The sequence below is a fragment of the Rhincodon typus genome, chromosome 14 (genome assembly GCF_021869965.1).
Source record: "Rhincodon typus isolate 14 chromosome 14, sRhiTyp1.1, whole genome shotgun sequence".
NCBI classification, from domain to species: Eukaryota; Metazoa; Chordata; class Chondrichthyes; order Orectolobiformes; family Rhincodontidae; genus Rhincodon; species Rhincodon typus.
This window is the reverse complement of record NC_063345.1, coordinates 15,016,970-15,031,774: the sequence shown is the minus strand read 5'-3', so window position 1 is coordinate 15,031,774 and position 14,805 is coordinate 15,016,970. Positions and strand designations below refer to the sequence as shown.

The 14,805-nt window shown below is 41.7% G+C and overlaps 1 protein-coding gene across 1 annotated transcript; it reads left to right on the top strand.

Moving 5' to 3' along the window:
* The first annotated feature begins 317 nt into the window (after nucleotides 1–317).
* LOC125484855 (oligophrenin-1-like) lies at nucleotides 318–14,746 on the top strand. The gene is made up of 3 exons (XM_048605275.1): nucleotides 318–330; nucleotides 5,906–6,259; nucleotides 13,005–14,746. The coding sequence occupies exons 1-3, from the start codon at nucleotides 318–320 to the stop codon at nucleotides 13,169–13,171; spliced, it is 534 nt and encodes a 177-aa protein (XP_048461232.1). The 3' UTR covers nucleotides 13,172–14,746.
* Nucleotides 14,747–14,805: the final 59 nt, after the last annotated feature.

The window sequence follows — 14,805 nt, the reverse complement described above, 5'->3', positions numbered from 1 at the left end:
GAAACGTTAACTCTGTTTTCTCCTTCACAGATACTGCCAGACCTGCTGAGCTTTTCCAGCAACTTTGTTTTTATCCCAAAATAGACTGTTCAATTATCAATTTTCCACTATCTATTCTACATGAGCCACACACAGATTGAACAGTATATCGTTTAACTTTTGACGTTTTTTCTTTATTCCTAAGCCGAGTGTATTATGTGTTGCATTATTAATTCTTTTCATGCTTAGTAGCCAAGAAATTCACTCTTTCATTAACCTAAGAGCGCCTGGTTAAACTGGTGTCTTCTAAAACATAAATTTATATTTGGTTTAGCAGAATGGCACCAAAAGGTAAGGGATCCTTTTCACTAATTAAGCTTGTACTAATCAACTGAGTGGGGGAGAGGGAAGAAGCCAGTTCATCCCCACCTCATCTAGAAGTGTCACAATTTGGGTGATCTGATCTGTAACTGTGATAACCTAGGGAACATCACCCAGGGTCTGGTTGTGTCAAGTTAGACACCAGTCTTGGATTTGAACCCACAAACAAAGCAAAAGAATTAGTGTAGATAAATTGTCGCTTTGAGACTAATTTTAAAGAAGAAAAAAAGCCACCAAAGACACTCTAGAACTTGATGTCACAACAGCATGTAAATTCATATTTGATGCATGTTCCTCGCCAAATTAAGGCAAGTTACTTTTGAGGATTTAAAAGTTCTGTTGTATAAACATGTTTTGGTGAGAAGGTTAGTTAGGATTAGAAGCCATAATTTCCAAAGGGTTGGCCGGTAACATGGAGATGGAAATTGAGGATGATGAAATGGATAGGTTTAAATGGTAGAAGGATTCAAATTGGAGCAGAGGAAATTAGAATTTCAAGAAAAAGAGAATTTTTAAAAATTCTTTCAGAATGTGGGTGTTGCTGGCTGTGCCTAGTTGCCATTGAGAACGTGGAGGTGAGCTGTCTTGAATTGCTGCAGTCCACATGCTGTAAGTAGAAATGGGAAAGTGAGTGAGCTGTAAAAGTGAGGAAAGAGCAAGGAGGGAAGAGAATTTCAGGAAAGGTGACTTGAAAAGGAGTTTGAACTAAGGGAACTTCAGTTACAGAACCTCACTGTGTTGCATGCAGACACTAACTCAGTCTTGAAGTGGAGGAAACTTGGTTTGCTCATTTAATTCCCAAGTTTGAGAAGTCAGAAGTGTGCAGGTAGCACAGCAATTAGCAGTAAGTCCAATATTTGGTCCTTATTGCTGTAGATAAGCTTTCAGGAAAAGCGCATGAGCTTTGCTTCCTATTGTCTAAGGAAAGAGCCACAGATTGAGGCTGTTTGTAAGTGCATGTGAGTTAAAGCCATAGCCATACCATCAAAAATTCCATACCATTGGGAGGTGACCAAGTGCACCGGGAACTTGAAAGGTTAATGTGGCCCCTGATGAAAACCTACGTGAACTAATTTATCCTTGAGGAATAATGCCCTTCCCAAAAAGAGAGAAACATACAGCAATTGGGTCCAGACAGGCAGGCACACTGGCTAATGATTGTGAGCTGATCCACAAACCTCTATTTCCAAAGAAACCCTCTGCTGGTCACCACCAACCAACTGGAAATGTTTGAGTGGGGAGTGTGATAGGAAATGGAGTACCATGGGAGATAGGGAAATGCTGGGAGGCTTCCTCTGTTCAGAATGTTTGGTGCTAAGGTTAAAATGAGGCCAAGAATCCTGTGTTTCAACTGCCAAAAGGTAGGTCATATCCTGCTCAACTGCTGGAGGTTACGGGAGAAACCCGTGGGATTTATTGGGGTATCAAGGATTTTGTATCTAAAGGAGCTGGCCACATTCACCCCCCAGGGTGAAGCGAGTAAGCCTGTTGGGGTACTGAGGGCCAGCTAAAATCTGTTCCTGGGAAATGGCATGATGTTCCCACTAGAGTGTAGTAAGTGTCAAGGTGCTGGTGGAAAAGTGATTGAAGGAGGGAACATACTCTTTATTGGGTGCAATGTGATCTTGTGTTGGGACCAGTAACCATGTGTGTCATTCCCCAGTTTGTCAAGGAGCAGACAATCCTGTCCACTTTGTATAGATACCAGAGACAATATTTTAACATCTTTAATTTGCCATCCATCACAGATGATCCCAGACCTCAAGTTCCTGCAGATGGGCTGTGATGTGCATCATAGCCTATCCTGATCAAATATCACACACATGGAGGGTTCTGTAAAATCTGGCTCCGGAGCCTCCAGCCTCAGTTTTCTTCTCAAATGAGTGACAGAGATCCCTAACATCAGTGTCATGTGGTCAATGCAGGTCACAAATTCTACAGCCTTAATTCTGTCATTGATGTCACTTCCTTGCTTGGGCAGAATGTACTAAACAGTTCAAAATATTTAAGGCTATATAAATTTTAGACTGATGCTGTCTCTGATAAATTAGGGATACGTTTAATATGAAACCTATACTTTTATTGCATCATTTTCAAATCTCTCATACCCTACTGTATACGTGACCTTCAAGAATCTTGACTGACTAACCTTTAGAGTTGGAAGAGTTCTTGCATTCAGAGAATGGGCTATTCCTAGCATCTAGGTCACATTCCCCAAAGGACCCGGTTTAGTTCACCAATTTCCATTTGTGAGCCACAGTGTGAACTGTCAGGAGTGATCTGGTGACAGCTGTCTTCAACAAAGGGTTGATGTGGAAGGTAGACACATTGTTAGACTGTCACTATCACCCTCCGAAAGGCCATACAATGATCATTGTTCCTTTAACACATCCCTCCTTTCTCACCTCCTTTTAAAAAAAATGCCCTCTTATATATTTGCATCCCTCTCTCCAGCCTCACCCAACTGCAATTACTCTTCTCCTCTCTCTTTGAAGATCTTGAAACCCAGAATTTCTTTTTTACTTTATTCATTCACGGGATGAGGGTATCACTAGCTAGGCAGCATTTATTGCCCATCCCTGATTGCCCAGAGGGCAGTTAAGAGTCAGCCAAATTTACTGTGGGTCTGGAATCAAATGTAGGCCAGACCAGGTAAAGATGGCAGTTTCCTTCCCTAAAGGACACTTAGAATGACTAGGCTAACCACCAACTGCGTGTTCTTTGGACTAATGCCTTTTTTATGATTGATTTTTTTCTGATAGCTGGTCCTTGGGGCCTTGGCACTTTTCTTAATCATTCAAAAAAAACTGATTTTCCTTTTATAGCTGACTTTTGTACTGTAGGGCTGCTGTAACTGGCTCTGTACACAAATGGATTTTCTCTGGTTATGGATCGCCAGTGAGTAGGAATAGTGCAGGAGTGTTGCCAAGCTCCCTCAAGTTTTCCTGTTGTATTAACAGTGAATCTGCAAAGCTGATATCCTTTCCAATGGGCAATCATCCTCTTGTGTGCAGTGAATGAAGTATCACAGTCAATTGTTTACTCCAGAACTGTGACCATCTCAAAAAGTGGGTCAGGCACTTGATGGATTTCTGTAACTGTTCCAGTCAGTGCACTTTTTTCTTCATTGAAATAGCATTTTTCTTTTAGCAATCTCTGAGGGCTGGTGCCTAAATTGTGTTCATTTACATGGGGAGTCAGTGGCATACTGGACTAGTAATCCAGAGGTCCTGGCTAATGTGGGGACATGGGTTCATTACTCCATTTGAAGCAGCTGGTGGAATTGAAAGCTAATCTCTGCAATAGTGACCATGAAACTATGATCTGAAGAAGCGTCATACCAGACTTGAAACATTAACTCAGTTTCTCTCTCTACAGATGCTGCCAGACCTGCTGAATTTATCCAGTGTTCTGTGATTGATTCAGATTTCCAGCATTTGCAATATTTAGCTTGTATGAGACTATAATCAATTGTAAAAACCCATCTGATTCACTGATATCCTTTTTAGGGAAAGATAACTGCCCATCTGGCCTCCAGGTGGCTCCAGAACCACAGCAATGTGGTTGATCTTGACTCCCATCTGAAACGGCCAAGCAAGTTGCTCCAATCAAGAGCAGTTAGGGATGGGCAACAAACAATGGCTTTGACAATTAATCCCATATCCCATGTTAGACTAAAAAAAGTAGAGAGCTAAAATATAATGCAGCATTGGAGCTGTGATCAGTGTCTGGAATACATGCACTAATCTGAATCAGACTTTGGACAGATATGTTTAACTTTTGGACAGTATAATCTGTTTTCTGGAATAATCTAGGTACAACCACCAACAACCATCCCCCACAATTGCTTCTGCACCCACACAAAAAAGGTTTAATCCACGCATTAAGGAAATGTCAGAGATAACAGTGTGGAGCTGGAGGAACACAGCAAGCCAGGCAGCATCAGAGGAGCAGGAAAGCTGATGTTTCAGGTTGGGACTCCATTTCTGAAGAAGGGTCCCAATCCAAAACGTCAGCTTTCATGCTCCTCTGAGGCTGCCTGGCCTGCTGTGTTCCTCCAGCTCCACACTGTGTTATCTCTGACTCCAGCATCGGCAGTTCTTACTATCTCTAAGGAAATGTCTGAGTTGTTTTAAGAGCACTGATGCAACAACTTGAATCTCAGCAAATCCCAGTTCTACTAGACTCTTGTAGAAATACTGTATTTCTGGAAATTACTTTATTTCAAATCAGTTTGGCGCTTGCAGTGACTTACTGCGAAACTCTAGCATACACAGTGGTACCTGACTTTTGGAAATTGTGCAGGTTTCCACAGTGACATTGACATGATGATTATTCTTGTTTGTAGTTGGAGTCAAAGTTACTTAACCTTTGACATCACAGCAGCTGGACTTGCATCCAGTAAATGCATGGGCAAAATATTGAGTTCTGTGGTCTATTCCATAATGAATCAACTCACTCATGGAACACCCTTGCGGGCGAGGGGTAAAGGTCAGATGAAAATGATTAGGGTATTGCTGAGAAACAACAGCGTTTGCTGAAGCTTTTTGTTTTTCGCTCATCAGGGCAATTTTCAAGAATTATGAATGTAAAGGAATATAACATTTTATTCCCCATGAGAAGAATGCGGGGTGCCCAAGTTGATTCCACTTGTCAACCAATCAGTACTCTTCTCATGCAGTAGAAAATGTTTTCCTTTACCTTTTGTAATTCTTGCAAACTGCCCTAATGACTGCCAAACAGAACACTTCATCAAACTTCGTCCTTTTTCAGCAGTACTCAAGTTCTACACTACCTAATTTATTGTTAATGAAGTCAGTGAAAAACAACAGGAGGAATTCTATACACCTTGGTTTCAAGGTCTCACTGTGGGGGGAGGGGAGAACAGAAAGTTGGTTGTGAAAAAGTTGAGAGCTTCAGATGTTTTTCAGCACTGATCCCAGTTTAGTTTCATTGGTGGAAATTTATTGAGTCAATTAATTTATCAATGAAGCTGCAACTGAATCTAGTGCACTTCCATGGCATCTGGCTTTCAGGGTAACAATCGTGTCAATCAGTTGCAATATGAGGTTTATTTGGGTAGCCCTATTCATTTGGAGATATTGCTGTAATCTGTCCAAGTGCAGAGGTCATGGGCCACTTACGTTTCTTGAAAGGTATTTTTGGGACATTACCTGATCTGATTATCTTACTTTCTGCCTTAATATATTTTCACATCTCTCTGGGTGTGGTGGGGTGAGGGGAGGCGTGGGGCGTGGTGGGAGAATAAAATTTTATTGTTTGAGTAATCAGGCATTAACTGAATGCCAGAAAGCATCAAATGCTGTAAAATTTTTCCTGTTGGAGTTTTGGAGGACGGCTGTCGGGAAAAGTGTAGATATATGCATACTTGATCCCAAGTAGGATTTGGACAGTAGCAACTAATGAGGAGCTTCTCATTTTGCTGTAATATGGTTTATCCTCTTGCACCCATTTTGTACAGTGCTTGAAGCTGAAAACAGTCAATCTGTCATCTCTACAAATTAAACAATCTCTTGTTTTGCAGACGATGTGGGAGAAGCAAACTATGATGCCAGTGGCGCCAATAGTCCAGAGACGTGTGGTGTGGGCTCCCCATCAAGCCCTGTACCTCTGCAGCGAAATACTAGACCAGGTGTGGGCAGCCAGAGGGTGGCAGAAACTGAATCTTCTCTTTGGCAGGCCACAGGTAACCAGAATTGGCGGCCTCTCTCAGAGATGGAAGTAGGGAAACCCGCACCAAAAATGAAAGATGGAGGTTTGAAGCCAGCATCGAAGTCTATAAATGGGGTGCCACAATCTGATCCGACCACTGCCAATGTGTCTCGAGTACCATCCTTGCGCACAAAGCCTACTTCCAAGATGTTTTACACTGAAGCTGGTAAATGCACTTGATATAATGTAGAGTACTAACTGGCATGCAATATTAACATTGCTCTTAACATGCTAGAACAGTAGTGCTTTTTCCTTCCCCAAGTCTGACCAATTGTTTCTGCAATTTTAACTCAAATTGAAATTCATCAAGATAAATCTGATTCTATGAAGGGGTTTTCACTGGATTTTTGTTTTATTCATCCGTGGGATGTGGGCATTGCTGGTCGGGCCAGTATTTTATTAACTGTTCCTAGTTGCCCTTGAGAAGATGGTGGTGAGCTGCCATCTTGAACCACTGCAGTCCATGTTCTGAAGGTCCACAATGTTGTTAGGGAAGGACTTCAAGGATGTTGACTCAGTGACAGAGATGGATCAGCAGTATGGTTCCACATAAGGATGGTGACTGGCTTGAGAGGAACTTTTCAGATGCTGCTGTTTCCCTGTACTGCTGCCCTTTTCCTTCTAGATGGAAGTGGCCATGGGTTTGGAAGATGCTGTCTAGGGAGCCTTGGTGAACTTCTGCAGTGCATCTTGTACACACTGCTAATACTGACCATCAGTGATGAAGGGTGTGAATGTTTGTGAATATGGTGCTAGTCAAGTGGGCTGCTTTGTCCTAAGTCATGTTGAGCTTCTTGAACATTGTTGGAGCTGCACTTTCACAGAAAGGTGGGGAATATTCTATCACACTCTTGATTTGTGTTGTGGATGGTGGACAGGCTTTGGGGTGTCAGAAGGTGAGTTCCCCATTGCAGGATTCCTAACCTCTGGACCTGGTTTTGTAACCACTGCATTGATGTGGCTAGTCCAGTCCAGTTTCTAGTCAATGGTAATCCCAGAATATTAATAGTGAGGGAATTCAGTGATGGTAATGTCATTTAATGCTAAGCGTTAGATGGTTAGATGGTTAGATTTTCTGTTGTTAGAGATGCTCATTGCCTGGTACGTATGCAACATGAATGCTACTTGCCATTTTTCAGCCCAGGCCTGGATTTTGTCCAGGCCTTGCTGTATTTGGATATGGACTGCTTCAGTATCTAAGCAGTCATGGCTGGTGTTTAACATTTTGCAATCATCAGTGAGCATCTCCACTTTGGATCCTGTGATGGATGGTAGGTCACTGAAACATCTGGAGATGGTTCAAGGATACTACCTTGAACTCTTGCAGAGGTGTCCTGGAGCTGAGACAATTGACCTCGAAAAAACACGAGCATCTTTCTTTGTACCAGCTATAACTCCAATCAAAAGAGAGATTTCCCCCTAATTTCTGTTGTCTCCAGTTTCGCTAAGGGTCCTTGATGCCATAGTAAGTCAAATGTGACCTAACATCAAGGGCTGTGACTGTCACCATTTTAATTTAGTAGGTACCCTTTTTGCTATTAGTTCCACCAACCAATATCGATGGTACAAGTTTAGAAATTGGGTAATGACATCCTTGTACTGTATGTATTTAATAAAAGACAGAGGGTAACAGCTGAGAGGAGTGTGTGGAGTAAATTTGGCCCCAAGCCATGTGGATAAATTTGAAATCCTGATATGGCTAATTGCATCCATAAAAATGATGTTAAATGCCTTCATTGGTATGAGATCTGATGTCATTCTCCCAGTTTTTGAATGCTTAGGTTTTGTATATTTGGTAAAATGCATGGTTCACCTTACAAGTATCTTCTGTGTGATTTGTGTATTTGGTTGTCAGCTAACATGGTGTGTTATACAGATGAAAATACATCCCTGTAGGAATGCTAAGAATGTAGGGAGTGGGGAGCTGAAGTTGCAGATACCCTCCATTGTGTTGTGTGGTACTGTCACGGTGTTGAATAGGATAGATTTTTAACAGACATAGCAACTCATAACTGGGTATCCATGAGGTGCTGTAAAATATCTGCAGCAACAGAATTATATTCAATGTCGATCTGTGTGAGAAGCTACGGGGTCAACCCGGTGATGCTATGACATAGGACTACTTATGTGCCAAATAGCTAAAGCAGCAACTGCTAGACAGAGCTGAGTGATCCCGTGACAAATGGATCAGATTTCACCTCTACAGTTCTGCCATATTCAGTATGGTAGTTGACAATTTAACCAACTTGCTGGAGGATTATGTTCAACAAACACCCACATTCTCAATGATAGGGGAGCCCAGTACATTAGTGCAAAAGCCCAGGCATCTCCACCTTCAGCCATCTCTGCTTGCTCCTGAGGTACCTGCCATTACAGAAGCTAGTCTTTAGGCAATTCGGTTAACTTCATGTGACATCAAGAAAAGACTGAAGACACTGGATGCTGCAAAGGTCCTGACAACATTCTGGCACCCTTAAATATAAATACAATGCTGAAGACTTCTGCTCCAAAATTATTCATGAACATAACCAAGCTGTTCCTGTAGAACTACAACACACTCATCTACCTGGCAATGTGGAAAACAAGAAGCAGGAAAAGTCGAACTCAGTGAATGATCATCCCATTTGTATACTCTTGATCATCAGCAAAGTGATGTAGGGATCATTGACCCTATCATTTCGCTGTCAATTAAGGTGCTATCAAGCAGGAGTTGCTCAGCAAATCACCTGCTCACTGATGAACAGTTTGGGTTCACTTGGAGCCACTCAGCTCCCAATCCATTACAGCCTTAGTCCAAACATGGACAAAAGAGCTGAACTCCAGGAGTGGGGTACTCAGAGGAGTCATTAAACTCAAAATGTTATCTCCTGTTCTCTCTCTCTCTCTTGCTATCTGATGCTGCCAGGTCTATAGAGTTTCTCCAGCATTTTATTTTTATTTCAAAACTCCAATGTCTGAAAAGGATATCTTGCTATAAGGTCAGAGTGACTACTTTTTAATTTCAAGATGTAATTTGACTGAATGTGGCATCAAAGATCCTTGGCAAGAAACAGGGAAGACTTGCCATTGGTTGGAGTCATACCTGGCACAAAGCAGGATGGTTGAGGTTGTTGGAATTGAGACATCTGTCCCAGGACATCTCTGCAACAGTTCCTGAGGGTTGTGTCTTTAGCTTAATCATCTTCAGCTGCTTCATCAATAAATTTACCCCATCATAAGGTTAGAAGTGAGGATATTCACTAACGATTGCACAGTGTTCAGCACCATTAGCAACTTCTCAGAGAGGGAAGCAGTCCATGTCCAAATGCCACAAGACCTGGACAATCCTGGCTTGGGTTGATGAGTGGCAAGTAGCATTTGCACCACACAAATGCCAATCTCCAATAAGAGAATCTAACAGTTATCCCTCAACATTCAATGGTATTGCATCACTGAAACTTCCATTGTTAACATCCTGTGGTTGCCACTGATCAGAATTAGACCAGCCATATAAATAATATGGCTACAAGATCAGTCAGAGGTCAAGAATTCTGTGGCAAGTTACTCAATTCCTTGCTGCTCAAAGCCAATCCGCCATCTATTAGATGCAAGTCAGTGATGGGATGTTCATTTGCCTGATGACTGCAACTCCATTAACATTCAAGAAGCTTTATATTGTGCAGGATTTGTTTAATGTCTCCTTATTCATCACCACCAATATTTTCATTCCCTTCAACACAAATGCACAGTAGTGAGGCAACAGTGTGTGCCATATACAAGATGTCCTGCAGCAACTCTCATGGGTTCCTCTGACGGCACCTTCCAGATGCTGTCTCTGTCACAAAGAAAAGCCAAGGACAGCAGATGCACGGGAACACCAGCAGTTACAAGTTCAACTCGATCCACTCCCCACCTTGAATTGATACTACATCACCGTTCTTTCACTGCTGCTTAATCAAGATCACGGAACCTCCTTCCTTCCTAAGGCATTGTGACTGCCCCTGAACCATGTGGTCTACAGTGGCTCAAGAAGGCCGCTCATCACCACTATCTTGAGGGTAACTAGGGACAAGCAACAAATACTGGCCAGCCAACGGTGCTTATCTCCCGTGAATAACATTTACTATTCCAAAAGAAAATGTTTGAGGTCAGCAAAATAAGGAACACAGCCACTAACAAAGAGGATATGTCATGCCAAAAAATCATCTGCACTTTCAATGGAGTGCAAAAGTGTTTTTTCTGAGTGAATGGTTGGTGTTGGTGATGACTGGGGGCACTGGTTGTTGGGTCTGAATGGAGAATTGCAGATGGTGTTGGGGTCAGCATCTGTAAGTCAATAACTGCCAGACAGAATCCAGAAACTGCATTGTGTGCCTGATTAAATTTAATGTTAAATCTTTTGAAGAAGCGTACAAAACCCTGTAATGATGGCAATGGATACTGAAGTAAACATATGAGTAAGATATATTTACTTGCACTATCATTTTCCGCCAGGATTCATCTACGAGAGTAAAGTACTGTCGTTGTAGTGTGGCTAGTTAACAGTTTTTATTCGAGAACGAACCGAAGTGTTTTAAAAAGAGCTCTGTCTTTATCACTAGAACATTGATCTAGATTGTACACAGCAAGTTCAATAAGAGCTACATGCTCAAAGTCACCAGTTCAATGCTTTACAATTCTGATTTTATTAATTTTAGTTTTTTTTAAACCTTACTAGATAACTGATTCCATTAAGGCTGACAGCAACCTCTTTGCTTAATGTATAAACTGTGACCTCGGTAAATCTCCGCTAGCGCAGTTGAAAGCCCCCTGCATGGGCATTTGGTTCAAGCAAATTAGTTTTAAAACTTGCTGGCTTAGGATTCCTAGTTCCCATTTCAGATCCACGACCCAAATCACAAAACAAATTAAGTGCAAAATCTCTTTGTGCTCAAGTCATGACCTGAGAAGTTTGCCAGTAATTCATCAAATGAGCCAGGGTAGGATGTAAAAGATTGGATTCCAGTTACAAGACATTACTAGGAACATAGGGCAAACTATTTGTTGAGAAGGTTTGATTTGTTGCTTAGCCATTTGAATGGTAGTCGGCACAACAACTAGTACATATTGTCACAGACAGTCTCTTCAAGTCACGTTTCTGTTGAGCGTTTGGGTTAGGCTGTGGATATATTTCTGTGATAATAACACTCTTAGAAATGTAGATAATAGTAACAAGGAAAGGCTATTGTGTCTTTGAACTTGTTCTGGCATTCAGTAAGATCATGGGTGATCATCCTACTCGGTACCCTGTTCCCACTTTTGCCTCACATGCATTGATCCATTTCGCCCTAGGTACTATAACTGCATTCTCCTTGGAAATATTCAACATTTTGGCCTCAGCCATTTTCTATGGCAGGTAATTTGTAGGCTCACCATTCTCTCTGGGTGAAAAAAAATCTCCTCATCTCAGTCCTGAATGACTAACTACTTCATATCCTTAGACTGTGGTCCATGGGTCTGGACTCCCTAGCCATTAGTTACTTGGTTAACTTTACAATTAATTTCAGACTGTCACATTACCTGTATGATTAGTTGCTGCTCCACAACCCTCCAGCTTCATTTAGGTTTTCTAATTTTTCATGGAATTCTATATATTCCAGGAGGTATTGTACCCTGAACAGTTCTTATGTTTTGGGTTCTAAAAGTGCAAGTCGGAGACTATATGACAATGGATGCTTGTGCAGTTCGTTATTATGATATCTTGAAAGCTGGTTTTATTGTTATTGAAAAGTTTTAATAACACGCTTTCTCTAAAATACTTTTTATTTTAAAAATCAAAACCTAAACGAGGGAAAGCAGAGGGGCATTAATGTATGTATGATATTTCCCTTTGTTGCTGAATGCGGTTATAACCATTATAGATCAGGAATTATAAAGTGTACAGATCCATCCTTTGAGGTGTAACATTCAGAACAGGAAAGAAGAATTGTTCAGATTGTGGCAACTTGTTCATCAAGCAGCATTGTGCTTGGAGTCCAAACTCATTAAAGATGGAACAAAAAGAAAATTGCTGGAAAAGCTCAGCAGGTCTGGCAGCATCTGTGAAGAAAAAAATCAGAGTTAACATTTTGGGTCCAGTGACCCTTCCTCAGAACTCAGATCAGTCAGCATGCTCACAGAGAAGAAAAGGAAGCAAATCTCTTGCACTGTAGATCCCAGTACCTCATGGAACATTCTGCCCCATCAGCCTCTTTTCTGCCAATCCACATTGGCTGTTCACTCCTGTGAAGACCGCCAGCAGGAAGTCATGACCCTGAGTGGACATCATCCTTGAGTCGAGAGTCAGCCGACGAAATCAGAAGAATCTGAGATTTAATCATTGCTTTGATTTAAGCTAAACTTGGTTGTTGGTGAAGGGGGAGCTATGAGTCTTTCTGGGCTGATGAGGGAATACAGTGAGCAGTGACCTGTGTTAGAAAACAGATACATATCAATCTGATGAGAGGCAGTACCCAAAATGGTCATGTAACATATTGATCACTAACCATAGACATGCTTGGAAACACTCACCTGGCTGAAGCAGCTGAGTTCATGTAGGATGACAGTATCTCCCACAAACTGTATTAAATGGTGGCAAATTTGTATGTGGAAAGGGACACATTTAACCATTTTATTCTATTCAACAAAGCTTTTCATAATTAACTAAACCGTAACTTCTAAGAATGGGGCTAAGTTAAATCCAGGGAAAGAATTGCTTTTATTTTGCAGATGAAGTTAAGGGAAACTCATGATTTAAGGAAACAGATTTAACTATTAACAACAGGTTTTCCCGTGGAGAGCATCTGCAGTTTCATGTTCCCAGAACGTGTTTCTCTGATCGTGAAAGCAATAATTGCACAGTGGTTGGATGTTATTTGTCAGTGTGCAATAACTTTACTTTTTTTCTTTCTCAGGTGATTATAGTAACGTTAATGTACAGCGAGCTCATCCGGAGAAGACCTCCTCTGGCCTGCAACGTCCTCCCATGAGACCACCAGATCCTCCTTGTCGAGATAAAGTTGCTCCACTGCTGAAAGCAGAGCAGTCCACTAGCATGGAAGATACTTCATCTTCTGTGTAAACATCCTTATTTGTATTGTGCTTTTGTTTCTCCTGTTTTCCCGCCCTTGACAATTGTTTTGCATTATCTTGTCATTGGCTTGCAATGAAGTGTAGCTTCACAAGCAACCACCCTTGCTTTTTGTCATGAAAACCCACAGCCCCAGTGAATCCTTTGTCTCCTTTTCTCTCTCTCTCCCTCTCTCATCCACCTCCTCTGTCTGTCTGTCTGTCTCTCTTCCCCCGCCTTCTCTCTCTCTCTCTATTCCTCACTCCCCACCCCCCACACCACCCATCTGTCCCTCTTCCCTCTCTTGGCTTTTCAGAAGGGATCACTAGAATCAAAGCAAAGCAGGGAGGTTGGACACAATGTTCCTCTCCCTGTTGGCTCTGGCTTGTTCTTAAGGACCTTGCAATTGGGATCTCTAGAGGAGATCTGAATTGGGCACAGACTGGACACTGAACTTGGGGCTAGGTTTGAAGGTGGGCAGTGCTTGTAAAATGCAGTGTGTGACCTGCTCATCACTTACCTGCCCTCCCCAGCGTTGCTGGGACTGCACATCTGCTGGGCAGATCAGTTGGGGGCAGGTGTTTAAGGCAGGACTACTTCAGCGGAGGTCTTGCATAAACTGATGAGCCGTTGCCAAGCATGAAGTGGCTGCTAGGCAAACAGTATTATTGTGGGAGGGCTCCTGACTGACTTCTAACTCTGGGTGGTTGGGGACCATACCACTTCACAGCTCAACCTCCAATTCAGTTCTGCTGGCTGAGGTATTGAACAAGCTTTTTACTGTGCCTTTAATATACTGAGAGAATAGTAATTACGTTGATCCATAATCGCAATTCTGGAATTCCTTATCACTCTCCTGGAATTAAATCTCCTTTTCCTATCTCTTTACTTCATTAAGATGATAATTGGTGATTTTGCTGTAAAGACTTTTCTGCTGATTTTAAAAAAAACCTCTTGAGTTTAAATTAACCCTAACAAATGTGTTCTGAGAGACAAATTCAATTCAGATGATGAGAAAAGCAAGCAATCGGAAAAAAGGCAAAGTGAAGAGAGTTGAACAATGTTGAAGCACCTCTGGTTATTGAGAGTTGGCAGTAGTGAGGGAATAAATAGATAAACTCTTCAGATTTGGCATGTATTTTCCAAACTGCTTGTCTAATTTCAAGTTCAACCATCAGTTTATTAAATGGTAGAAGAGGGTCAAAGGCCAAAATGGCCCCTTGCTGTTCATATGGGAGATTTCCTTGTCTCTATTTTCAGAAGAAAGGACATAAAACATAGAGAAATATCACGAGAACAAGGTAATCATGCATTGGCTTCACAGCCCAAGCAGTTTAAAACCTTATCCCCTCTAAACAACAATATGTTGCACAGACAGTCTTAAATAGAAGATAGATTTATTAAAGAAAATTAATAGCTAATATTACAAAGCTGTTTACAAACTAATTCTTTTGAATACGGGTCTATTTGCGAATAAGTTGCATTGAAATTGTTCCTAAATGAAGCTAGACCTTGTTTTACAGAAAGCTGGGGTTTTAACCCTTGCAATGAGAACTTGGCATCTAAAGCACTGTGAGACAACAAGGTGCAGGGCTGGATGAACACAGCAGGCCAAGCAGCATCATAGGAGCAGAGAGGCTCCTATG